At 44.4% G+C, this 27,829-nt stretch overlaps 3 protein-coding genes across 3 annotated transcripts; all 3 read right to left on the bottom strand.

The window, feature by feature from the left end:
* Positions 1-37: 37 nt before the first annotated feature.
* On the bottom strand, positions 38-27,729 carry LOC310661812 (vomeronasal type-2 receptor 26-like). Its single transcript, XM_083408289.1, has 6 exons — positions 27,253-27,729; positions 7,368-7,659; positions 4,195-5,049; positions 2,110-2,337; positions 1,218-1,344; positions 38-934 (listed from the first exon to the last, which is right to left on the bottom strand). The coding sequence occupies exons 1-6, from the start codon at positions 27,465-27,467 to the stop codon at positions 39-41; spliced, it is 2,613 nt and encodes an 870-aa protein (XP_083264415.1). The 5' UTR covers positions 27,468-27,729; the 3' UTR covers position 38.
* LOC310662480 (vomeronasal type-2 receptor 26-like) lies at positions 10,073-16,258 on the bottom strand (the record flags this gene model as incomplete). Its single annotated transcript, XM_083409413.1, has 3 exons — positions 16,227-16,258; positions 14,011-14,227; positions 10,073-10,974 (listed from the first exon to the last, which is right to left on the bottom strand). The coding sequence occupies exons 2-3, from the start codon at positions 14,045-14,047 to the stop codon at positions 10,073-10,075; spliced, it is 939 nt and encodes a 312-aa protein (XP_083265539.1). The 5' UTR covers positions 14,048-14,227; positions 16,227-16,258.
* Positions 19,289-25,136, bottom strand: LOC310661764 (vomeronasal type-2 receptor 26-like). Its single transcript, XM_083408171.1, has 4 exons — positions 23,827-25,136; positions 21,217-21,444; positions 20,925-21,051; positions 19,289-20,637 (listed from the first exon to the last, which is right to left on the bottom strand). The coding sequence occupies exons 1-4, from the start codon at positions 24,619-24,621 to the stop codon at positions 19,742-19,744; spliced, it is 2,046 nt and encodes a 681-aa protein (XP_083264297.1). The 5' UTR covers positions 24,622-25,136; the 3' UTR covers positions 19,289-19,741.
* Positions 27,730-27,829: the final 100 nt, after the last annotated feature.

Raw genomic sequence — 27,829 nt, 5'->3', positions numbered from 1 at the left:
AAGGGAACACCTGTACAATTATTATTTTTCACTCTCATTCAGTTTCTAATTAATTGCCCTCTGGTGTTCTGGTCAGGCCTCAGCATAATAATGTAGCATTTGGGGAAAAAGATGGAACCCAGTAAGCCAGCACTGGAGGCCAAGATGGAGAAGATCTCCACAGCCACCATGTGTTTCCCCTTGGAGCTCAGGTAGACCGGAACAAAGGAGATCCAAACACTACAAAATAACAACATGCTGAAGGTGATGAATTTGGCCTCATTAAAGCTGTCAGGCAGTTTCCTGGCTAAAAATGCTGCAACAAAACTGACAATGGCCAGGAGGCCCATGTAGCCCAGGACACAGTAAAACAGGGCAGCTGACCCTTCATTACATTCCAGAATAATTTCTCCTGTCACAGAGTGCTTGTCAAACTGGGGGAATGGGGGAGAGGTTCCCAGCCACACAGTGCAAATACCAGCTTGGATAATAGTACAAGACAACACAATGGCACTTGCCAGTCTTTTCCCTACCCATTTCCTCATTCTGGATCCTGGTTTGGTGGCCACAAAGGCCAAAACAACGGTGACGGTTTTAGCCAACACACAAGAAACAGTCACTGTGAAAACCAAACCAAAAGCCATTTGTCGGAGCAGGCAGCTCACTCTGTCTGGTCGGCTGAGGAAGATGAGGGGGCAGAGAAAGCAAAGGAGGAGAGACGTGAGGAAAATGTAGGTCAGATCTCGATTGTTTGCCCTGACGAGGGGTGTGTCTTGATGCTTAGCAAAGATTACTAGGACCAAAAGTGTGAGCAGAAAGAAGAGGAGAGAGAGAAATGCTATGCACATCCCAAGTGGTTCTCCAAAAGTCAGGAAGCTGATTGTCTTTGGAATGCATTGTGTCTGGTCCTTGTTTGGGTAGTGATCTTCTGAGCATCCAATACAGTCATTCATGTCTGAGGTAAAAAAGAAAAGATTAGATGCAGACTCATCATGTCTTAAAGAGCAACTACAAATTCCTCCAATATGGACATCTTAGGATGAAATCGGAAATATCTTAGGTATTTCCCAACAAACCAGATACAATGCAATGTGTTTGAACCCCAAGCCAACTAGCATGTGTAGCTACTGGTGCCTCTTACCAGCTTCATCTTGGATGTCAACTGTGGAGATATTTGGATCAGGATGGCCTGGCCACTGTAGTGTGGGGGGGGGAGGGGGGGGAGTTGTGTCTCTTACCCTTCTGGGAAGCAATCCTTCCTTGGGGACATGGAGCACAATCATAGCAGCAGAATTTCTCCCCTTCCTTCTTTTTCTTTCTGGATCCAGGAGGGCAACTTGGGCTACAAACAGAATGGGGTGGAACCTGCCCGTTGGAATAAGCATGGGAACAGTTTAGCACATACAGCTGTATAGGATCTTTGCTTCCCGTTATCTCAGCTACAATTAGGAACACATGACATTCCAAGCATTCTCAGTATTGTATGTGCAGTGGGATTTTAGTATTGACTAAGAGGTGCAAATGATCTCCTTAGAACCAATTCAGGGTGAAAAATACCACTATCCACAATTGAGGGGTGGGGAGGTGCTTAAAATGGCTTTCTTTTGAGCCTCCTCAAATTGAGGGGTGGGTGAATATTCACCAGCCCTGCACCCAATGTCCAGAGACATCCTTGGTGTTCTTGTCCCTCCTCTGATCTTCCTGTGCTGAGTAGGGGGGTGTAAGGAGCAGTCTAACACACATGTCTGAACATACTTAGAAGCCTCTCTGGGATTTGGAACAATGTGTTATTATCACATTTCCCAACTGAAAAGAGGCTTTAGCTGACTCCTTTTAAAAGCTTCCTTCATCTCTTCCTGCCAAAGACAAGGAGCAATCAGGGGTGTAGTATGAAGACCTGGAAAACATGCAAATTTCTCATTATGATTTGATCAAAACAATGCTGAACCCAAACGGGTAACAGGTCCTAACCTTCTATTAAAAGAAAACAAAAGCAAAATAAGGAGTCCATGTACCACATGTGCTTCAAGATATGTACCACACTTTGATAGGAACACACTAGACTCATGATCTGCAATGCAATAATATTTTGTTTACCCACATCTCATGGACATTGCTGTCATTCCTCACCTGGAGAAAACTCTTATGCCACACCATTTTGTCCTCATGAATGGAAAATTGCTTTCCTGGGGGAGCCTCCAGATCTATCCTCCCAACCTTGATTCTCACATAGGAGTTATTTGGGAAAGTGACCAAGTTCGTAATATCAAATCCAGTTTCTAATTCCCTGTTTTCACCAAAAGATACTTTTTGTCCAGCACTGTTGTTAAATGAGACACTCCTAAGAAAGGGGTGAAGCTGCATTGAAAGGGAAACAAAGGAGCAATGAATTAAAGCCCGAATGTCAGTCCTTACTGAACTCACTTTGGGGCAGAGTCTGCCTGTAAATGGCAGGGATTTTAAAGCTCAGACTAGAGCTTTAAATCTTTTGAAGGGTGGTTTCTAGACCTTTTAAATAAGCTAAAGCACATAGTTCCCTGCTGAACAAGAAACAATGACAAGGGCTGAAGCCACAGGGTGGAAGCTTTTGATTGCAGATGCAGTAGCCCCAAAAGTCTCAATAACATCTTGCCATTCCACTCTGAACCGTCTTGCACAACAAATTCATCATCAAAGGCACTGAATTCATTCTTGCCCACTTCACTACAAGAAACACTGGTGGCTAAAACTTTCTCCTTCCTCCCCTCTCCCTGGTCGGAAGAACCACAGAGCAATTGGAGAAGCCACTGGAATTGTTGGCTTGGTAGGACTTTTCCAGCTAACCAATAAGTGTCTTAAAGGCCCCCAATAGCAGCGTAAAGGGATGAGAGCTTGTAAAAGGGAAAGAGCAATGGAGGACCTCACTCCCCAGCCCCTAAACTGTGAGATGAAAGCATCCAAAATGCTAAGGAAAGGTTTAATGCTCACAAGGGCTAGAGGACTCTGTGATGTCCTGTGTGAGACATCATTATTTCAGTTGGTACAATTATGGCAGTTATGAACAGTCTTAACAGAGCAGCAGTTATGTTCTGTTATGCTGCTTCCTGTCTCAGAGTTAGTCAGTCTGTAGCAGTTTTTGTCTTAGGTTCAAATCTATGTAAGATGTATTGGTAACATAAGGAACACCTGTCTGTCTGGTATATTTAATCTAACCCGTGCAAGTACACTGAATAAAAGTTATTCTCTGTTTAAAATGTAAAAGAGAGTCCATTGCATAGTTTTTATAGGAGGGGAAATGGAACTACAGTGGTGCCCCGCAAGACGAATGCCTCGCAAGACGGAAGACCCGCTAGACGAAAGGGTTTTCCGTTTTGGAGGTGCTTCGCAAAATGAATTTGCTATGGGCTTGCTTCACAAGACGAAAATGTCTTGCGAGTTCCTGCGATTTTTTTTCGCTCCCCACCCCCTTTTTCTAAGGCACTAAGCTGCTAATAGCCTTTTAGCAGCTAATCCGCTAATCCCTTAAGCCTTTAATAGCCGCTAATAGCCGCTAAACCGCTAATAGCGCTAATCCGCTAATGGGGTTGCTTCGCAAGACGAAAAAACCACTAGACGAAGAGACTCGCGGAACGGATTCTTTTCGTCTTGCGAGGCACCACTGTACTTAAAGGGTCAAACAACCCAAGCTCTCTTCCACATAACTCTGTAAATAGGAACTAGTGTTTAATTCCTACATAAACGATCAGAGAATGAGGTGTATTTCCTGGCAAATGATATCTTCCCTTTTCAAATCCCTGCCTGCAATGGCTTTGCAGTTCTGGCAGACACCATGGGCAATGAGGAGAGATGGGATCTCGCCCACAACCTCAGCCCTCCAGATGTTTTGAGACTACAGTTCCCATCATCCCTGACCACTGGTCCTGCTAGCTAGGGATCATGGGAGTTCTAGGCCAAAAACATATGGAGGGCCGAGGTTGAGGAAGCCTGACTTAGACAGTCACTTCCAATATATTGTGTCTTGGAAAAACCATCAAATTTATTTCTCAAATTCTCTATAGGGAAAATGCAAAAGAGCCACACTGAGCGTTTATTGCAGAGGAAGGAAGGAATTAATAATAGAAGAGATTGAAGTTGAACGAGAGAAATGCTGTATGGTTATCTATACTAATTTTCAGGGCACTGTTGCACATACCCCTGGACGTCATGATCCCACCCGTGTCAAATGGTAACCAGTACCTGCCAAGCTTGCAGTTTTGGTAGCTCCTGCATCTCTCCTTCCATCACTGCCCTCTGCTTGGACCTGTGCAACAATGTGTTATGTAAAGCATGTGCCATGGCATAGACAGCATTATAGACACTGTAGCTGTGGCCAGTCATGCTCATCTCAAAATCAGATGAAGGGAGCTCCTCCAGCTTCTCCTCTCCACTGCAGCTTCCATTGGGCTTCTCCTCCATGTTGGAGTTTGGAAATAAACAGTGAAAAACCAGGGTCCAGAACTGCTTGAGAAAGTCACCTCCATTTTCCTCAAAGGGGTTTAGGAACTGAAGAAAGTCTCTGAATCTTTGCACCTCATTTGAATGAACTGTAAAGGAGATGGAACCTTGGAAGACTTGCATATCCCATCTTGTTGGATAAGTGGTTCCTATGAAATCAAGCTGAGCAGTCAGAATCCACACTTTCCTCATAGGTGTCCCAGCCACATTTCCCCTTTCCCATTGTGCTAACATTGTTTGTAAGACAAGTATGAATACAGAATTCCCACAGAAAATAACAGCACTGGCTTTGCTCTTCATAATCACTTGATTCACTTGGAGGTACAGTAAATGAATGTTATACTCATAACTAGCTTGGGGAGTTCTCTCTAAGAAGGCCAAGCAAATATGCTTCCTGGAAAGCAGAGGTTGCAGCGTCTGCATACACTTTTCTCCACTCTCATTACTGCCAGCAAGTAATCCTACCCACGTCCATGAAAAGTGGAGAAGTAACTCAACAATCCCAGTGTACTGATGGTCATCGTTGGGCACCATCCGGTAGAAGGGAGTGGATCGGCTTTGATCCGTGTTCTGTGGAGCAAAGGAGCCATAACTGAGCTGAAAGGAAATGAAGAAATATAAATTGGTTCATGGATGTAGCAGAAGGAACTCATAAGTGGTGTCTGTTCTGTCAAAAAGACTGGGAGAGAAAACTGCATTTCCCGAGATAAGAACCAGGAGAGGCTGTGTTGCATACATAGCTCCAACTTCCAAGAAAGAGTCATAGACATTGGATTGTAGAAGGATGAGTAACCTCACACCCAGGGCCTTATGCTGCCCTCGGGATACTCTACAGAGCTTGCCCCCAGGACACATGTCTCACTCATCCTGTGCCGCACACCCCTCCATTTCAGATACTTGGCTATTATGTGTCTCTGAACAGTAATACTGCCTCTTGCTTGCCTGGATAGAGAGAGGTTGATTTGGAAAGATCTGGCGTTTGCATGGCTGAACTGCAGCCTACAGAAGTAGAGGGATGTCTCTTGCCCCAACTACCATTGACATGTGCCCTCTAAAAGCTCACACATGTGGGAACCCAGCCCCTAGCACTGACTTAAGAAGAACGGTGTGCTGGTCCCGCAGGATAACCGTGAGGTGAGGTTCAAGTCCAGTCCAAAGTTGAGGGCATGCATTATGGAGGCAGTCCATCAAAGCTGCAGCTGGGTCCATGGCAGGGAGCCGGGTGAGGTCAGGAGCTCTGGCAGACAACCAGGACAGGGTGCAGGCAGGAACTGGCTACCAACAATGTTGCTCCCGCAACCTGGGACTGGCTGGCTTTTCTCTGCCCCGAGGCATAGGGCAGCCCCAGGCCACAGGTGACTCACCTCTCCTGGCCCGGAGGCAAGCACTCCTCCTGCGGGAAGTTAGGAGAGGCTGGAGGGTTACCGGACCCAGAGGCAACCTCAGCTTCCCCTGACGGGGCTGAGAGTGGAGCACCTGCGGGCAATGGATCCTCCAACACCTCAGGAGCCAGAGCAGACTCAGCTGGTGGCTGCACCTAAGGATCCAGCACAGGTGAGGACCCTTCAGGCTCAAGCCCCAGCACAGCTGGTTCTGGAGGCGGGGAATCCTGTGCAGGCTGCAATTCCTCAGGTTCAGCCTCCGAGTCCGAATCCCAAGCCATCACAAACGGCCTGATATGGTTGTTTACTTGATACTATGGTAGAGACGGCCCTGGCAGAGGCTATGTTGACATTTCCATTCCACCTTAAGGAACAGACATGGGATTGTTACACATGGGATTGTTACGTGTCACATGTCTGTTTACATTCCAGCACAGTATGCTGGGAACTTCCGTTGTGTGTATTGCTTTTGCTTTTGCTGTTCTGTCTGAGACAACATGTGAGAGAGAGATGACATGTTTCTTTGTCCTGATTTATGATTAATAAATCTTTAGTTTTAGTGTGCTTGCACAAGCTTCACGCCCATTCCGTGTACACAGTTCGATCTGCTGATTGTGTGCCCTGGCTGTGAAGCCCGGCTCACTGATTTATGTCGGAGCAGAGGCGATGGTCTTCGCACCGGGCCACTGGAAGGAGACGGCCCAGCCGGGGCTAGCCAGCTGGCCTCCCGGCCCTCTGCATGTCAACAGGCTATTCTCTCACTTTCTTCCTCATGGAAAGTGTAAAAGGTGACATCAGAGACAACCTTTTGGTCACAGCAACCCATTTATAGCTCACCAGGCACCAATAATGTTTTCTTTCAGATGCAAGGTGAACTGGTTAAAGGTAAAGGGTAAAGGGAACCCTGACCATTAGGTCCAGTCGTGACCTACTCTGGGGTTGCGGCGCTCATCTCGCTTTATTGGCCAAGGGAGCCGGCATACAGCTTCCGGGTCATGTGGCCAGCATGACTAAGCCGCTTCTGGTGAACCAGAGCAGCGCACTGAAACGCCAAACACTGGTTAGGAAAGATACTAATAAGTGAGCTGTGAAGTGTCCAAATCAGTATTTTACCTGGGGAATCTTGTAGACACCCAATATGAAATCCTCCTAAAGTGACTTACCATTAAATTACATTTTTAAAACCCAGTGCTATTTTTCAAGAAAAAGAGGTGCTGGAGCCCACCTTCAGCTTCTCTCTTGTTCTCATAGAATGGCAATGGTGCCCAACTGAGAGGTGCCTGCGCTGAGCTATGGCGAACACTAGATGAACACTGGTTAAAGGTAAAGGGTAAAGGGACCCCTGACCATTAGGTCTAGTCGTGACTGACTCTGGGGTTGCGGCGCTCATCTCGCCGGCATACAGCTTCCAGGTCATGTGGCCAGCAGGACTAAGCCACTTCTGGAGAACCAGAGTAGCGTACGGAAACGCCGAACACTGGTTAGGAAAGATAATAATAAGTGAGCTGTGTAGTGCCCAAATCAGTATTTTACCTGGGGAATCTTGTAAACACCCAATATGGTTGCCATGTAGAGGGATGTTCCAAAGTCAAGTCCCCCAATGACAGCCATCAGATTTTTTTCAATGTCACACCTGTAGTTGGGTACATATCTGGGATGCATGGAAATAAGGTCCAGAATGGCCCGGTAGGTCATCCTATTATTGGTGTAACTGTCATAGATGTGGAATCCCAAGGTGATATTAGGCAAGATCGTGGGGTTCTCATTGATCTCCTTGACCGCAAACACCAAAGCCAGAATATGCTGATAGTTCTTAGGCATAATACTGCAATGGATAATTTTATGATGTATAACTGAGAGATATGCAAGCCATTGGAAAATTGCTCCTAGGCTATCATGTTGCTGCTCCTCCAATACTATCTGCTGCTTAGGATGCCCCCCCCCCCTTTACTCCTTAAGAGCTTTGTATCATCTTAGCAGAGAACTCTTTTGTTGGTTCAGATCCGTTTGAAAATGAGGAGAGAGAGGTAGGATAGTAACCAACATTTCTAGACCCGTGAAACATTTTCAACTTGACATATTTTCAACCTGGGGTGCAATGTGAGTTTGTGATAGCCTGGCTTGGAGGAGAACATCCTACCCCTTGGTAACCTATTCGTATACTGTAGTGTGGCTGCTCTTACAAGAGTATCTACTGAATTGGCTGCCACTCTTTACCTCATCAGAGCTATGCATAATTTGTTTGCATTTGTTAGATTCCTCACCCAAAACTCTTCTCAGGATTGCTTTAATGTTCAGACCTGAGAAGTCAACCTCACTTTATCTCCAACATGCACCCTTACCTCTGAAATCAGGATGGTTTTGTGGAGAGCATAGAAACAGGTGGATTTTCTATTTCTCTCCCCATCCCTCACCATAACACACTCTGGGGTCAAAGCAAGCCTCTCTCAAGAACTCAAAGTGAAACCAGAGAGCTGTTTTACCACTTGCACTTTGGGGAGTATCCTGTCACCTCCCCCATCCCCTATATCTCCCCTCCTGCCTGGTGATGGGTACTGGAAGCTTTCAACTGTTGGATGTTGATTACTTCTCCGAGGGTGCTTCCAATGTTTTGGGTTGTGATTCTAACACCTATGAGGAAATTCAGCACAAAGTGTGGGACAATGCAAGCTTCACACATTATTTAAACTCCACACAAACAAATCATAATGAGTGCTCATTAAAAAGCCAACACTGTCTAATATGGATGAATGCTAAATAAACAAGTCATCTGAAAGTGACTCTGGTGTTTGCACCTGTTTGGGGACTCTGCTTCTCTTACTTCTTTGGCTCTTCAGTGCATTCAGCAGCCCCTCATTTCAAGAAGGGCTTCCACAGCGGAAGCTCAGATTTCCAAGTAAGACTAAACCTTTGCTCCTCTAATGAAGCGCTGCCTGGAAGAGAATTGTGAAGAGGAGGGAGGAAATGGGGGATCAGAACTGATCAGCAAGTCCAAGCTATCTCATCTTACCAGCAGTTTCAGATCACCATTTCCCTTCCTCTAAGCTAACTCCTTAGTTTAGCACCTAACTCTTATTCCTACCTCTGACGGGGGAGGCATCCTACCGAAATTTATGTTTAGCATTGGGGAATCAGAATCAAATGATTCCTTGATGTGTACTTGATTACTACTTACAAGAAAGTACCGACTTGATGGGTGATAAGGATTTCTCTGAAGTCTTCTTTAGCAAAAGAGCCAAAGATATGAGAAGCAAGTCCACCAATTATAAAGTCACCGGGCTGATAGAATTCATGTGGAATGCTGAGCGAATGATTGGTGGTGCAATGTTGGTTATGTTTGCACATCACACGTGGCAGAAAGGAGAGAATGGACACAATAATCAGCCGCATACTGAGGCCAATGTTCCTTCTAGTCACACACCTTTACTTCCATCGAGAACATGCCTGTTAGCTTCACAACCAACCTCACTAGAATCTTTTGCTCTCACACAAATGCCATGTCATTCCACCAATCCACAGATTAAAAGACTGTCTTACAACTCTCCAGGTGAAAAGTGAAAATCCTGCCTCTTCCTCTGCCCTCCCCATTTTTTGAAATGGCAGGAAAGGATTCTTTAATACTAGTCTTTGACTAGTATTCTCTCGAAATCTATGAGGACCTTATCCAAAGGAGATTCAATGATGACAAGTGCGATAATTACCAATGAGATAATAACTAGGTGCTGTTATTGCTGGGAATATCGGAAGAATGGAGAAAAACATGTTTTGTGATCTTTCATGAAAAGCAATCTCTGTCAATTCCTGAGACGACACACAAAGGGCACACAAAGTAAACTACAAAGAATAAGAAAAGCCTGTCTTTTTTCAGAGAAGGAATGCTTCACTTGACCATAGAATATGCATTATCTGTCCTCTAAACCTTCCTGCATGAACCTCCCTTTTTTAGCTTACTGACTATTACACCAAAACAAACTAGGGGAAGGCAGGTTCGGTTTAAAAGTAGGAAGGTTTATACAGGGGCGTATCTATTATGAAATGAATGTGGCACCTGTAGCAGTGCCAATTTGTAGTTTCAGTATATGGATAATTCTTAGGCTTTAATGGTCTAATATCTCAAAGAGGACACCACTGACAACAAAAATGGTACAAAGCAATTAATACAAAATAACTGTGTGATGGAGAGCATATGAATATTAACTATAGAGTAGTCTGAAATAAAAGACTGGCAGTGGGATATACTACTGTTTCCTCCTTATTAACTGCTTCCTGCTGTTCAAATCTGGCCGCAACACAATGATGTAGCATTTGGGGGAAAATATGAAACCTAATAAGCCAGCACTGGAGGCCAAGATGGAGAAGATCTCCACAGCCACCATGTATTTCCCCTTGGTGCTCAGGTACACTGGAAGAAAGGAGATCCAAACACTACAAAACAACAACATGCTGAAGGTGATGAATTTGGCCTCATTAAAGCTGTCAGGCAGTTTCCGGGCTAAAAATGCTACAACAAAACTGACAAAGGCAAGGAAGCCCATGTAGCCCAGGACACAGTAAAACAGGGCAACCAACCCTTCATTACAGTCTAGTATTATTTTGTCCTTTACAGAGTGCAAGTCAGAATTGGGGAAAGGTGGAGATGTTCCTAACCACACAGCACAAACACCAATTTGGATAAGGGAACAAGAAAGCACAGTGGTGCTTGCCAGTCTTTTCCCCACCCATTTCCTCATTCTGGATCCTGGTTTGGTGGCCCCAAAGGCCAGAAGCACAGTGATGGTTTTGGCCAGCACACAAGAAACAGTCACTGTGAAAATGATACCAAAAGTCACTTGTCGAAGAAGGCAAGTCACTGTGCTTGGGGGGCTGATGAAGATGAAGGGGCAAAGAAAGCAGAACAGAAGAGAGGTGAGGAGCATGTAAGTCAGATTCCGGTTGTTGGCCCTGACGAGTGGTGTGTTCTGATGTGTAATGAAAATGACTAGGACCAATATTGTGAGCAGTGAGAAAAAGGCAGAGAGGAAAGCTAAGCTCATCCCCAAAGGTTCTTCAAACGTCAAGAAGCTTATTGTCTTTGGAATACATTGTGTTTGGTCTTTGTTTGGATAGTGACCTTCTGAGCATCCGACACAGTCATTCATGTCTGGGGGGAAACAAAGAATTGAATGTTAGTCAAGTGTATTTGAGGGCAGCTACTTGTGCAGTGGGACGTGGGCTGTGGGTTACACCACAGAGCCTAGGACTTGCCAATCAGAAGGTTGGCGGTTCGAATCCCTACAACGGGGTGAGCTCCCGTTGCTTGGTCCCTGCTCCTGCCAACCTAGCAGTTCGAAAGCATGTCAAAGTGCAAGTAGATAAATAGGTACCACTCCAGCAGGAAGGTAAACAGTGTTTCAGTGCGCTTCTCTGGTTCGCCAGAAGCAGCTTAGTCATGCTGGCCACATGACCCAGAAGCTGTACACCAGCTCCTTTGGCCAGTAAAGTGAGATGAGCGCCGCAACCCCAGAGTCAGCCACGACTGGACCTAATGGTCAGGGGTCCCTTTACCTTTACCTTTACTTGTGCAGTACCTCAACTTGGATGTATGAGAGATGTCCCTAGCCAGACACAGGAGTGGTTGGTGTGGGAGGTTGGTGCTCTGCAGCCCCCTCCTGACAGCAGAGTATTGCTGCTTCTTACTTTCATGAGCACTGAGAACATGTCCTGGAGGGGTGGTTGGATCAGGATGAAAGGTGGGAGAAGTTTGAGGAGTTGCTAGCTGAAAATGCCAGGGAGGGATCCAGTGAGCTGGGTCAGGGCCTCCTGAGACATGTCTGTCTGAGGGGGATATCGCAGGTGAGAGGTCTGTATATGAGAGCTACTCATACTACAAGCAGTAAGGGACTCATCTATTAAGGATAAGGGTTTAATTTCCTGAAATGGGAATGTTTGCTTATGTTGAATTGTTGTTTGTGTGTTTTCCTTTAGCAGTAGCTCTCTCATTTGATTGGCTGACTGTGAATCACATGAGAGAGGCATTCCATTCTGTTGTGACTGCTATTTGAGTAACTGTTTTTTTCACGTGTGTGTGTGTGAGAGAGAGAGAGAGAGAGAGAGAGAGAGAGAGAGAGAATGACTGCTGAAAAGAGGATCCCAAGATGTTAATAAGGAGAAACTTTTACTCACTATAAGGAACCAAGTGAAATAAGTATGAGATTGTAGATATGTTCTTCTCAGTTATAGGATTATGAAAGTCAAACTGTTTTGAACATAAAGAGTCTGGACAGTGCATAGCATCAAAATTTATTCCATTTTTGTAATATATACACAACCTGGCTGTACTAGAGTTGTTCCTCAGGAGTGAGCTGCATGGGAAGGCAGTGCCCTAGAGCTCCCTTCCTGACTGCAAGATCTCTGCTGCTTAGCTGGATGGTGAGGGGGCAGGGCAGGGCAGGGCTGTGGCTGACCTGTGCTCTACAGGTGCATTGGCAGAACAAATCTCCACTTCCCCGCCCCCATCGCTGTCCAGGCAATCTAGTGCTAGGAAACCTCTTGCCCATCATGCTTTTTAGGGCAAATCACACCTAGGATGTTAGGAGTAGGGCAGGTAAAATTGCACTTTGCAAGCCCTGGTGATTAGTTGGTGGTTGGGTCTGTTTCCAAGTGCTGTGTCCCTTTGCAAACCCCATCACTGGCTGATTGTGGTGAGGAACTGCACAGCTGAGAGCAAAAAAATACGACATGTATATAGTGCCTCATACCATTCTGAAATGAAATCTTGCCTTCGGGACATTGGGCACAGTCATAGCAGCAGAATTTCTCCCCCTCCTTCTTCTTTCTGCTGGAACCAGGAGGGCATTTTTTGTTGCAAAGGGAGGGGGGTGGCACCTGCCAATTTGAATTAAGTATGAAAGCAGTTAAGTGCACAGAAAATGATTGGCTTTTGGAAAAGCTGAATTCCATTTTCTGGGCTACGAGCAATTAAGTGAATTGGAGAAATGGCACACTGAATACTAAGAATATTTTGAATGCTAATGCATTTTACTGCAGACTAAGAGCCATAATGGCATCAGTTACTAATGTGACTAAATATGTCCTTATATCCCAGTTGAAGTTATGGCCATTTCAATAAGAATCTTTTTTGAAAGGGAGAGATTAGATATTTCTAAAGAGGTGTCCTGCAGGTTAGACTTAGATACCACTCATCTCATCTCCAAAACTTTAAATAATTCTCTTTAGCACTGGAACAAAAGATAATGTCCCTATCTAGTTGATAGCTTCACTACATTTGTGCAAGCCTGCATAAGAAGTAAGTGCAAAAGTATACAGGATCCAAACCCCAACTATGCCACAATGACATCAGTTTAGGACACACTGGAGTTGCGATTTCCTGAAATCATGCCCCACCTGGTGAAAACTCCTGTGCCACACCATTTTGTCTTCATTGATGGAAAACTCTTTTCCTGGGGGAGCATCCAAATTCATCCATCCAACCTTCATTCTGATGAAGGAGTTATTTGGGAAAGTGACCAAGTTGGTAATATCAAATCCAGCTTCTGATTCCCTGTTCTCACTAAAAGACACTTCTTCTCCCGCACTGTTGTTAAATGAGACACTCCTAAGAAATGGGTGGAGCTGCATCGAGATGGCAGGAAAAGGACAATGGTTTAAAACTCAAACTTGTCTTATGTTCAGCATCACCTTTTAAAGTGCCATTGCCTCTTCCAAGGCAGTAGACAAGATTTCATATAATCACAAAATAATAACAATAGCAATAATAACAGCAAATTTTGATCTATAGGGGCTCCAAAAATCTAATGCTGAGCACTTTGTACTGCTCACTCTGGAGTATAGCTATAACAGAGATAATCACAAATAATTTGAGATTTCAACAAGGACTAGAACCTCCAGGCACTTACTATATGATTCGGTATATACAGCAGAACCAGCGTTTTCAGAACAACCCCCCACAAACCTGGCAAATCTGGAACTATGCTTGCTGATCTGATAAAATTGGACTTAATATGGACTTTAAAGTCTTTATTTAACTCACGTGCAACTACACATCCTGCCTATTTTACAGTTCGGTTATTCATCTTTCAATTTTTGACTGTTGTTAAAATTGTTCTCTTTGCTTTATCAACAATATAAAATGAAATAATAATTAAAAGATATACAACAACAACAAAAGAGCCATTACCTGCCAAGGCTGCAATTTCTGAAGCTGCGGTCTCCATCTTCTCACAATTCCTCTGTCTTTTGCCCTGGATCTGTACATGGCATCATGTAGAGCATGTGCCACAACATAGACAGCATTGTAGATGCTGTAGCTGTGGCCAGTCATGCTCATCTCAAAGCCAGACGAGGAGAGGCTGTCCAGCTTCTCCTGTCCAGTGCAGGGTTCACTGAACTCAGTACTGGATTTGGAAAAGAAACAATAGAATGTCTGCAGCCAGAACTGCTGAAGAAAACCATCTTCACCTGCCATGAAAGGATTGAGGGAGCGAAGAAGGGTCTTGAATCCTTCCACCTTCTTTGAGTGCACTGTGAAGCAGATGGAGCCATGAAATGGTTGCATAGCCTGGCTCATTTGAAAGGCCACTGCTGAGAAATCCAATTGAGCAGTCATAATCCATACCTTCTCCATAGATGTCATGTTTTCTGCACCCCCTGCCGCTAGCCATAGTTGCAAAAAAAAAAAGGACTTGGCTTCTCCATAGACAACGACAGCATTGGCTTTGCTTTCCGCAATAGCAAGATAGGCTTGGAGCCACTGGGGAATCATGTGATAATACTCTTCAAAATATGAGCCTTTTGGAGTTCTCTCTGAAAAGGCCAAGCAAATACCTCTCTGAAAAAGCCGAGTTTGCAGGATTTCCATAAATTTCTCTCCACTCTCACTATCCACAGCGAGCAACCCAACCCACGTCCATCCAAAGTGCAGAAGTAACTCAACAATCCCAGTGTACTGATGGGCTTCATTGGGCACCATCCGGTAGAAAGGAGTGGATTGGCTTTGACCAGCATCCTCTGGGGCAAAGGAGCCATAAGTGAGCTAGAAGAAAATGGATACTTAATTCCCATTAATGCAGTAGAAACATTGGTTATGTGTGGATAGCAATGACGAAACCATTGTGCTTTGGACCCACTGTCTTAGTAAGCACGTCAGGGAATGGGCAGAGGAGGAGAAGTGGTGGAGAGCAGCACCCCAAGATCTTTCCAGAAAGAAGGAAGGGGGGAGAGTATGGTGTGGTGGTTTGAGATGGGTCACACCCAAGAAGGAAAAAGGACCTGGGAAATAATGTTGAGAGCAGTAAAGAGTTAATCTGCTGTGCCTCGGAGCTGAGGGGAAGAGCTTGCCAAGAAGGATGTGACGTAAACAGCCTGCTATGCTGTCTGTGTCCTGCGGAAATCGAAAGCAGTTAGTTGAACTGCCCAGCTCAGGGAGGAGAGGAGCTGGGAAAATGCAGCTACACTCCGATGGATGCTGATCTGTGTATATATGTGTTTTCAGAACAATAAATAACTTGAGAAACAGGAGCTGACATCTCGAGGTTCATCCCTTATCACACGCATGACACTACGCTAATTCTGCTGATGATTTTACGACCTACAGAGGCCCGCGCAGAGGAAACGTGCCGGGCGCCATTAAACAATAAATCTGTCCAAGGAGATTTATTGGAAGAGACCGAACTCAATAAATAACAAATAATAAGTGATGAAGAACCAGAGCAAGGTAGCAATGAACAAAGACAAGAGTCAGATTTCTTAGAAACAGTACAGCAGCCAAGTGACATTCTCTCTCAAGAGAGTTTGTCAGAGCCCCCTCCTTCCACAAGTTCAAGACGCGCTCTGCAGAACCCAAAAAAGAATTGTTCTTAGCAGCCACCATAGGCAGCAGGAGGCATCTGATTTCTAGGAAGAAATTGTCGGTGCGTGGTGGAATTGCAATCTGAGCAATATTAGCTCAAGGGTGAGAGCATACTTTCACGTCTTTCTGTCTTCCTGCGGATTAAAATGAAACCATTGAAAAGCTCTCTCTGCTCCTCTGATTTCACTAGGTAGATAGCCGGTGACCTGTTGACGGCACCCCTGACAGCCCCAAATTATCCAGGTCAAATCAATTAAGGTAATGTACAAGCAACTGATGAGCCTCCATAATTCATCCTGGTTGGAGTCTACCTGAGGCCAGCAGACGAAGCTGTTCACATACATAGAGTAGGTGTGTACAATTGTATCTTCAAAATGTTCCATTCCTACCTTCTGAAGAATATACACACGTTGGGAAATGGATGAAGACGGATGAAAGCTTTTATTGAATACAATTTGAAATTGTCAAGAGGGCTATGATGGAATGCACAACTTTTCTCAACAGGACAGAGGAAAGAAGAATGAGTCACCATGTTTGACTCTTACCTGGGGAATCTTGTAGACACCTAAGATGGCTGCCATGTGGAGGGAAACCTCAAAGTCAAGTCCCCCAATGACGGCCATCAGATTTTTCTGTTTGTCGCACTGGTAGTTGGGTACGAATCTGTGGTGTGTAGAGAGCAGCTCCAAAGTGGCCCAGTAGGTCATCCTTTCACTGAAGTAACTATCAAAGATGTGGAATCCTAATGTGACATTAGGTAATAGATTGGAATTCTTGTTGATTTCCTTGACTGCAAACACCAAGGCCAGAATTTGCTGATAGTATTTTGGTACAACACTGCAATGAGAGTTGGACATCAACGCGTTTTGCTGTGTACCATTTTTGGTCAATCTGTTTAAGGAACCTTAGGTTCCCTCTCTTTCTGTGCTAGGGAGCAACAAGGCAGCTTACAGGCAGATTTAATTAAAGCAATAATGAATTTGGTTTAAACACACACACACCAAAAACTGCATCACACTGTTCACTCAAGTGAACCTAGAGTTCCACTAAGATGGCTAGATCCTTGTAAGCCAGGTGTCCTTCAACTTATATTTGTGAAGTTAGTACTTCCTGCCTCAGTGCAGTACCTTACATTTGTCCCTATTCAAATTCATTTGTTAACCCAATCCTCCAATCTGTTAAAGAAATCTTGAACTCCAAGGCAATGCCTACTCGCCTTCTAGGTCATAGGTCTTATTTGTCATCCTGTATTAAAAGCTCCAATTCATCTTGCTTGTTTCCCATTCTCTGTGCCTTTGTGTAGAGACAAATGAAACTAGGAGTCACTCCCTCCAGCTGCGTCCTTCTTGTAGTTTGTTGCCCTTTTGCAGGTTTCTGGAACCCCACCTCAGTTTCCCATGCATCAATGAAGCTATTGCCCCCGATAGCAGCCAACCTTCTGTTGCCTATAATGTTTTGACTATTACTCTGTGTACATTTTCTTTAAATATTCTGTAAATCCCAATGGTAGAGCATCTGCTTAGCATACAGGTGGGGCTAGGGCAGACTCCTGTCTCAAATCCTGGAGAGCCACTGCTACTCTGTGTAGACAGGCCTGAGCTAGGTGGACCAATGGTTCCTACTGACCATTCACCCATTTCCTGTTGACATCAGAATGCTGGGCTCTCTAGATTATGACACCCATGTTTTCTGCACCCCCTGCCGCTAGCCATATCCCTATAAGTTATAAATCCCCATAGCGAAAATAAATAGTATGTATTTCTGAGCCCACATGGTAACTTAGGAATTAATATGACATGGGAATTGCAAATTTGCAATACTTACAATGAATTCAGAATCTGATGGATGGATGGCCATTGTATGAAGGTTTCATAGTCAACAGAAGACACAATGTGAGAAGCAAGTGCACCAATGATAAGGTCACCTGGCTTATAGTACTTGTGAGGGATATGGAGGTGACTGATGCTCCGACTGACCTTTGACAGATTCGCCATTTGAGGCAGCAAGAAGATTAACAGCATCAACAGTGCCATACTAGGAACAATACACTTTCCTGGTCAGAGATTTCCCTGTTTACAGCTAATCAGCATTGGCATTAGAAACAGCCTCAGTACAGCAGCTTGCCTTAAAGGGCACTCTCCGAATGCACCAGCTAAATTCCCAAGACTAGGATCCAACTCCAGGGGAAAGCTCACTAAACGAGTCAGCAGCACCTTAGCATTTGCTGGGGATGGCAGAGAGGGTTTTAATTCTTTTTAGACTGGATTCCTGGAAGTCTATGGAGGTATAATCAGAAGCAGATTATTACCATGTAATTGATAATAACAGGGGAGAGAATAATGATCCCTTTGCCTCAGCTGGTCCATTGGAAGTAGCAGCGACAATGATCCACACAAAATAATCCCTCAGCAGCCTCCTTCAAGTGTTTTCAAGGCATTGTAATGAGGGGGGAGCAGGAACAAGCCTGTTGCCCCTTCTCCTCCATTGCATCCCTGCTGCCAGTTTCATCACCTAGTGTGTTCTCAGAAGAGAGCATCTGCAGCTTTCTCTTCTTACTGTACTTTCTTACACAATCCAGAACCCTAAAAGTTGTCAATCACTCAAGAGAATCTACACAGGTAGAGAAAGCTCCTTGCTGGGAATCAACAAGGACCTCTGACCTGCAGCAGTTAGGCCAACCAAGCCTCTCCATTGGGCTCATGGTCCAAACCACATTCACATGTCCATCAGCTGATGTTATGTGAGGCCAGGCATGGGGCAGGTAAACCCATGGGGCCAAGATGAATTCTAGCCACTGGTAGAATTTGGCTGGAAAGGAACAATTCTGAGCAGATTCTGAGTGATTTCAAGCCATGGCTGTGATGATGGACATACGGTCCGTTGGGCCCTGTCTGCAGGCCTTTTTAAGGCCCCTATATATATTCACTTAATAAACAAAAAAATGTAGAATTGAAAGGAGCCCCCAAATGTCATTATGCTCAACCCAGGGGAATGCAGGGAATACAACTAAAGCATCCGTGACAAGCTGGGCGGGTGACATGAGGAGGCTGCAGCAGGAAGGGCACATGCCCATTACATCGTCCTGACGCCCTGCCAGCCCCACGCTGCTTTGAGGGGCTGAGATGTGGGATCAGACTTGCAAAGCAGAACCGGGCTGGCATGGGTGGTGTGAGGATCAAAACGTGCCCTGGAAAAAACTGTGCCCAGGGCAATGACTACCCTTGTGATTTCAACTAAACCCTCTTTTCTCACATGCTGCTTTGTGAAGAGGAAAGTGCATTCAAGAGCAGAGCTTGAGACACAAAGGGTATTGTGAGCTCGGCCCTGACTCTCGGATTCCAAGGATGCAGCGCTAGACTTCAGACCACAGGCCTGTAAGGCAGGCAAAATTTAAAACAAAACTTGAGGTAGGGAATTTCTGTCCTGGCTCTTCTGCAAGTACTCCTCCATACACACAGAGAGCTGCATGTAGAAATATTCTGAACACATGGTGGATCAAAACAAAATGTTGATCTCAATTCCTTTGATTTTTTATCACGCGTTCACCATATGACTAAATATATTATAAGAATAAGATATGGTAAAATAAGGTAAAATAAAGGGGGTATGTATGTGTTGTATCTTATTGATAGCATTTTCATGTAGCTCATACAATGTCTTTATGTTGTCATAGTGACCTGGCCTCATGGCTGAGGAAAAGGATTTGGAAATAGAACAAGCATTTGTGAACGTCACTTCGAAATAAATCTCCTCTTGCTAAATGTTGGGTAATACAAGTATATTGTGAGTAAATATTGTGTATACAATGTATACTAGAATATTTTATTAAAACTGCAATCCCATATACATGTAGTGAACTGCAGTAACTTCCATGGATATTATTGCCAATTAATTGTAAAACTGTAGCCTGAGATCGTTTGTGAAAGGACAACAATGTTCCGGTACGATTTGTGAAGTATCAACCACAACACAACAAACATGGGGAACCATGAAGAAAGGGAAGAAAATGGGTTGCTTGTTTGGTTGCTTTTAAATGCCCCACCTCTAAAAAAAATCTAATTCAGTTTCTCATTAATTGCTCTCTGATGTTTAGGTCAGGCCTCAGCATAATAATGTAGCATTTGGGGGCAAAGATGCAACCCATTAAGCCAGCACTGGAGGCCAAGATGGAGAAGATCTCCACAGCCACCATGTGTTTTCCCTTGGAGCTCAGGTAGACCGGAACAAAGGAGATCCAAACACTACAAAACAAGAACATGCTGAAGGTGATAAATTTGGCTTCATTAAAGCTGTCAGGCAGTTTCCGGGCTAAAAATGCTACAGCAAAGCTGACAATCGCCAGGACGCCCATGTAGCCCAGGACACAGTAAAACAACGCAGCTGAACCTTCATTACATTCCAGAATGATTTCTCCTGTCACAGAGTGCTTGTCAAAATGGGAAAATGGGGGAGAGGTTCCCAGCCACACAGTGCGAATACTAGCTTGGATAATAGTACAAGTCAACACAATGGCACTTGCCAGTCTTTTCCCTACCCATTTCCTCATTCTGGATCCTGGTTTGGTGGCCATGAATGCCAAAACAACGGTGACGGTTTTAGCCAACACACAAGAAACAGTCACTGTGAAAACGACACCAAAGGTCATTTGTCGGAGCAGGCAGCTCACTCTGTCTGGTTGGCTGAGGAAGATGAAGGGGCAAAGAAAGCAAAGGAGGAGAGACGTGAGGAGAATATAGGTCAGGTCTCGATTGTTGGCCCTGACGAGGGGTTTGTCTTGATGCTTAGCAAAGATTACTAGGACCAAAAGTGTGAGCAGAAAGAAAAGGAGAGAGAGAAATGCTATGCACATCCCAAGTGGTTCTCCAAAAGTCAGGAAGCTGATTGTCTTTGGAATGCATTGTGTCTGGTCCTTGTTTGGGTAGTGATCTTCTGAGCATCCAATACAGTCATTCATGTCTGAGGTAAAAAAGAAAAGATTAGATGCAGACTCAACATGTCTTAAAGAGCAAATACAAATTCCTCCAATACGGACCTCTTAGGATGATATTGGAAATATCTTAGGTATTTCCCAACAAACCAGATACAATGCAATGTGTTTGAACCCCAAGCCAACTAGCATGTGTAGCTACTGGGGCCTCTTACCAGCTTCATCTGGTATGTCAACTGTGGAGATATTTGGATCGGGATGGCCTGGCCACTGTAGTGTGTGAGGGGGGGGCAGGAGGGAGAGTTGTGTCTCTTACCCTTCTGGGAAGCAATCCTTCCTTGGGGACATGGAGCACAATCATAGCAGCAGAATTTCTCCCCCTCCTTCTTTTGCTTTCTGGATCCAGGAGGGCAACTTGGGCTACACACAGAATGGGGTGGAACCTGCCCGTTGGAATAAGCATGGGAACAATTTAGCACATACAGCTGTATAGGATCTGTGCTTCAAGATATGTACCACACTTTGATAGGAGCACACTTGACTCATGATCTGCAATGCAATAATATTTTGTTTACCCACATCTCATGGACATTGCTGTCATTCCTCACCTGGAGAAAACTTTTATGCCACACCATTTTGTCCTCATGAATGGAAAATTGCTTTCCTGGGGGAGCCTCCAGATCTATCCTCCCAACCTTGATTCTCACATAGGAGTTATTTGGGAAAGTGACCAAGTTCGTAATATCAAATCCAGTTTCTAATTCCCTGTTTTCACCAAAAGATACTTTTTGTCCAGCACTGTTGTTAAATGAGACACTCCTAAGAAAGGGGTGAAGCTGCATTGAAAGGGAAACAAAGGAGCAATGAATTAAAGCCCAAATGTCACTCCTTACTGAACTCAGTTTGGGGCAGAGTCTGCTTGTAAATGGCAGGGATTTTAAAGCTCAGACTAGAGCTTTAAATCTTTTGAAGGGTGGTTTCTAGACCTTTTAAATAAGCTAAAGCACATAGTTCCCTGCTGAACAAGAAACAATTACAAGGGCTGAAGCCACAGGGTGGAAGCTTTTGATTACAGATGCAGTAGCCCCAAAAAGTCTCAATAACATCTTGCCATTCCACTCTGGACCATCTTGCACAACAAATTCATCATCAAAGGCACTGAATTCATTGTTGCCCACTTCACTACAAGAAACACTGGTGGCTAAAACTTTCTCCTTCCTCCCCTCTCCCTGGTGGGAAGAACCACAGAGCAATTGGAGAAGCCACTGGAATTGTTGGCTTGGTAAGACTTTTCCAGCTAACCAATAGGTGTCTTAAAGGCCCCCAATAGCAGCGTAAAGGGATGAGAGCTTGTAAAAGGGAAAGAGCAATGGAGGACCTCACTCCCCCAGCCCCTAAACTGTGAGATGAAAGCATCCAAAATGCTAAGGAAAGGTTTAATGCTCACAAGGGCTAGAGGACTCTGTGATGTCCTATGCGAGACATCATTATTTCAGTTGGTACAATTATGGCAGTTATGAACAGTCTTAACAGAGCAGCAGTTATGTTCTGTTATGCTGCTTCCTGTCTCAGAGTTAGTCAGTCTGTAGCAGTTTTTAGATTTAGGTTCAAATCTATGTAAGATGTATTGGTAACATAAGGAACACCTGTCTGTCTGGTATATTTAATCTAACCCATGCAAGTACACTGAGTAAAAGTTATTCTCTGTTTAAAATATAAAAGATAGTCCATTGCTTAGTTTTTATAGGAGGGGAAAGGGAGCTACTTAAAGGGTCAAACAACACATGCTCTCTTCGACATAACTCTGTAAATAGGAACTAGTGTTTAATTCCCATATAAACGATCAAAGATTGGCAAAGCATGTTCTCCTTCATAGAGAGCACGTGTTGCCGTGGGGTCTGACAGGCCAGCCCTCTGTTGCTGGGCGAGATCCTTTAGATGGCCATTGGCAGTGAATGGGCTGTTTGGGTTACTGGGGAAATTTTAATGTTGCCAAGTTGTGGGATGGACCAAAGGTTTTATATACAGGGCACGCAGCATTGAGCGTTCTCTTTCGCTGCATGCACCGGATCACCCGCCCACCCTCCCTTACTTAGGGCTCTTGCGTTTGACCTTGCTATTCCTGTCATGGGGTTGTCTGCTTTTGGGGCAGGGGCCTGGTTGGAATTTTGTCCATTTGGCTGATTGGCTGGTGCCATTTGGTTTTTGCCCACTGCATAGCAAATCGTCACAACTTGTAAGTTGTGGTTAGGCATTGATTAAAAATTGGTTGGTGGTTGGCTGTGCCTGCCCCTCCAATGCAGCTGCTGCTGCAAGGGAATTCCTTTAAAGGAATCCAGGGTCTTACCATGCTTTCGTCTGAATCCCTGGCATGGGGCTTGGGCTATGCAAGGCCCTGGGAGCATGCGTGGAAAGGTGAGGGTATGGTGCCCAGCTCCATTTTCTCCCCAATATTGTTAATAATAATAATAATAATAATAATAATAATAATAATAATAATAATGATAAATAATAATAATAATAATAATAATAATAATAATAATAATAATAATAATAATAATAATTTATTTATACCCCGCCCATATGGCTGGGTTTCCCCAGCCACTCTGGGCAGCTTCCAAAAGAGTATTAAAATACTGTGATACATCAAACATTAAAAGCTTCCCTAAACAGGGCTGCCTTCAGATGTCTTCTAAAAGTCTGGTAGTTGTCGTTCTCTTTGTTTACCCTTACTGACTTTCACTGGAAACTGGAAGTCAGTTCTGCCCCTGGGTGGGGACAGATAGTCGTAACCAATGCCTAAGCAACCACCCACATTTATGTATTTTAATAAAGTTGTGGCCAAAATTATGCCAGACACCTTAAACAAAAATTCTGTGTGCATTGTGATCCCTAACCACTGCTCCTGCTAGCTAGGGATCATGGGAGTTGTAGGCCAAAACATCCGGAGGGCCGAGGTTGAGGAAGCCTGACTTACAGTCACTTCCAATATATTGCCTCTTGGAAAAACCATCAAATTTATTTCTCAAATTCTCTATAGGGAAAATGAACAGGAGCCACACTTGAGTGTTAATTGCACAGAAGGAAGGAAATAATAATAGAAGAGATTGAAGTTGAATGAGAGAAATGCTGTATGGTTATCTATACTAATTTTCAGGGCACTGTTGCACATACCCCTGGACATCATGATCCTGCCCATTTCAAATGGTAACCAGTACCTGCCAAGCTTGCAATTTTGGTAGCTCCTGCAGCTCTCCTTCCATCGCTGCCCTCTGCTTGGACCTGTGCAACAATGTGTTATGTAAAGCATGTGCCATGGCATAGACAGCATTATAGACACTGTAGCTGTGGGCAGTCATGCTCATCTCAAAATCAGATGAAGGGAGCTCCTCCAGCTTCTCCTCTCCAGTGCAGCTTCCATTGGGCTTCTCCTCCATGTTGGACTTTGGAAATAAACAGTGAAAAACCAGGGTCCAGAACTGCTTGAGAAAACCATCTCCATTTTCCTCAAAGGGGTTTAGGAGCTGAAGAAAGGCTCTGAATCTTTGCACCTCATTGGAATGAACTGTAAAGGAGATGGAACCTTGGAAGAGTTGCATATCCCATCTTGTTGGATAAGTGATTCCTGTGAAATCGAGCTGAGCAGTCAGAATCCACACTTTCCTCATAGGTGTCCCAGCCACATTTCCCCCTTCCCATTGTGCTAACATTTCTTGCAAGACAAGTATGGATACAGAAATCCCGCATAAAATAACAGCACTGGCTTTGCTCTTCACAATCACTTGATTCACTTGGAGATACAGTAAATGAACGTTATTATACTCATAACTAGCTTGGGGAGTTCTCTCTAAGAAGGCTAAGCAAATATGTTTACTGGAAAGCAGAGGTTGCAGCATCTGCATACACTTATCTCCACTCTCTTTATTGTCTGCAAGTAATCCGACCCACGTCCATCCAAAGTGCAGAAGTAACTCAACAATCCCAGTGTACTGATGGTCATCGCTGGGCACCATCCGATAGAAGGGAGAGGATCGGCTTTGATCCGTGTTCTGTGGAGCAAAGGAGCCATAACTGAGCTGAAAGGAAATGAAGAAATATAAATTGGTTCATGGATGTAGTAGAAGGAACTCATATGTGGTGTCTGTTCTGTCAAAAAGAGTGGGAGAGAAAATTGCATTTCCCGAGATAGGAACCAGGAGAGGCTGTGTTTTATACATAGCTCCAACTTCCAAGAAAGAGTCATAGACACTGGATTGTAGAAGGATGAGTAACCTCATACCCAGGGCCTTATGTTGCCCTCGGGATACTCTACAGAGCTTGCCCCCAGGACACATGTCTCACTCATCCTGTGCCACACCCTCCTCCAGTTCATGTACTTGGCTAGTACAGTATGTGTCTCTGAACAGTAATACTGCCTCTTGCTTGCCTGGATAGAGAGAGGTTGGTTTGGAAACATCTGACGTTTCCATGGCTGAACTGCAGCCTACAGAACTAGAGTCATGTGTCTTGTCTCAACCACCACTGATATGTGACCCCTTATCAGAACGGCCTGATATGGTTGTTCACTTCGTACAATGGTAGGGACGGCCCTGGTGGAGGCTATTCTCTCTATCCTCCTCATGGAAGGTGTAAAAGGTGACATCAGAGACAACCTTATGGTCACACAACCCATTTACTGCTCACCAGGCACCAATAATGTTTTCTTTCTGATACAAGGCAACCTTCGGGGGGGGGATTAAGCTGTTTCTATTTTTTATATCTAAATGCTTTAAATAGAGAAATCCTCCTAAAGTGACTTACCATTAAATTACATTTTCAAAACCTAGTGCTATTTTTCTAGAGAAAGAGGTGCTGGAGCCCACCTTGAACTTCTCTCTTGTTCTCATAGAATGGCAATGATGCCCAACTGAGAGGTGCCGGCGCTGAGCTATGGCAAACACTGGGTGAACACTGGTTAGGAAAGATAATAATAAGTGAGCTGTGAAGTGCCCAAATCAGTATTTTACCTGGGGAATCTTGTAGACACCCAATATGGTTGCCATGTAGAGGGATGTTCCAAAGTCAAGTCCCCCAATGACTGCCATCAGATTTTTTTCAATTCCGCACCTGTAGTTGGGTACATATCTGGGATGCATGGAAATAAGGTCCAGAATGGCCCGGTAGGTCATCCGATTATTGATGTAACTGTCATAGATGTGGAATCCCAAGGTGATATTAGGCAAGATCGTGGGGTTCTCATTGATCTCCTTGACCGCAAACACCAAAGCTAGAATATGCTGATAGTTCTTAGGCATAATACTGCAATGGATAATTTTATGATGTATAACTGAGAGATATGCAAGCCATTGGAAAATTGCTCCTAGGCAATTGTTGCTGCTCCTCCAATACTATCTACTGCTTAGGATGCCCCCCTTTACTCCTTAAGAGCTTTGTATCATCTTAACAGGGAACTCTTTTGTTGGTTCAGATCCGTTTGAAAATGAGGAGAGAGAGGTAGGATAGTAACCAACATTTCTAGACCCGTGAAACATTTTCAACTTGACATATTTTCACCCTGGGGTGCTATGTGAGTTTGTGATAGCCTGGCTTGGAGGAGAACATCCTACCCCTTGGTAACCTATTCCTATTCTGTAGTGTGGCTGCTCTTACAAGAGTATCTACTGAATTGGCTGACACTCTTTACCTCATCAGACCTATGCATACTTTGTTTACATTTGTTAGATTCCTCACCCAAAACTTTTCTCAGGATTGCTTAAATGTTCAGACCAGAGAAGGGCACCTTACTTTATCTCCAACATGCACCCTTACCTCTGAAATCAGGATGGTGCTGTGGAGAGCATAGAAACAGGTGGAATTTCTATTTCTCTCCCCATCCCTCACCATAACACACTCTGGGGTCAAAGCAGAACTCAAAGTGAAGCCAGAGAGCTGTTTTACGACTTGCACTTTGGGGAGTATCCTGTCACCTCCCCCATCCCCTATATCTCCCCTCCTGCCTGGTGGTGGGTACTGGAAGCTTTCAACAGTTGGATGTTGATTACTTCTCCGAGGGTGCTTCCAATGTTTTGGGTTGTGATTCTAACACCTATGAGGAAATTCAGCGCAAAGTGTGGGACAATGCAAGATTCACACATTATTTAAGCTCCACACAAACAAATCAGAATGAGTGCTCATTAAAAAGCCAACACTGTCTAATATGGATGAATGCTAAATAAACAAGTCATCTGAAAGTGACTCTGGTGTTTGCACCTGCTTGGGGACTCTGCTTTCTCTTACCTCTTTGGCTCTTCAGTGCATTCAGAAGCCCCTCATTTCAAGAAGGGCTTCCACAGCGGAAGCTCAGATTACCAAGTAAGACTAAACCTTTGCTCCTCTAATGAAGCACTGCCTGGAAGAGAATTGTGAAGAGGAGGGAGGAAATGGGGGATCAGAACTGATCAGCAAGTCCAAGCTATCTCATCTTACCAGCAGTTTCAGATCACCATTTCCCTTCCTCCTCAGTTTTGCACCTAACTCTTATTCCTGCCTTCACTAGGGAAAAGAAATCCCACTGAAATCATGGGGGCTTGTTTATGAGTAAGCATGGTTAGCATTCGGGAATCAGAATCAAATGATTCCTTGATGTGTACTTGATTACTACTTACAAGAAAGTACGGACTTGATGGGTGATAAGGATTTCTCTGAAGTCTTCTTTAGCAAAAGAGCCAAAGATATGAGAAGCAAGTCCACCAATTATAAAGTCACCAGGCTGATAGAATTCATGTGGAATGCTGAGCGAAGGATTGGTGGTGCAATGTTGGTTATGTTTGCACATCACACGTGGCAGAAAGGAGAGAATGAACACAATAATCAGCAGCATGCTGAGGCCAATGTTCCTTCTAGTCACACACCTTTACTTCCATCGAGAACATGCCTGTTAGCTTCAGAACCAACCTCACTAGAATCTTTTGCACTCACACAAATGCCATGTCATTCCACCAATCCACAGATTAAAAGGCTGTCTTACAACTCTCCAGGTGAAAAGTGAAAATCCTGCCTCTTCCTCTGCCCTCCCCATTGTTTGAAATGGCAGGAAGGGATTCTTTAATACTAGACTTTGACTAGTATTCTCTCGAAATCTATGAGGACCTTATCCAAAGAGATTCAGTGATGACAAGTGTGATAATTACCAATGAGATAATAACTAGGTTCTGTTATTGCCAGGAAGATCAGAAGAATGGA

This window comes from Podarcis tiliguerta (assembly GCF_965153285.1).
Source record: "Podarcis tiliguerta genome assembly, chromosome: 13".
Taxonomy (NCBI): domain Eukaryota; kingdom Metazoa; phylum Chordata; class Lepidosauria; order Squamata; family Lacertidae; genus Podarcis; species Podarcis tiliguerta.
This window is presented reverse-complemented; position numbering and strand designations above follow the sequence as displayed.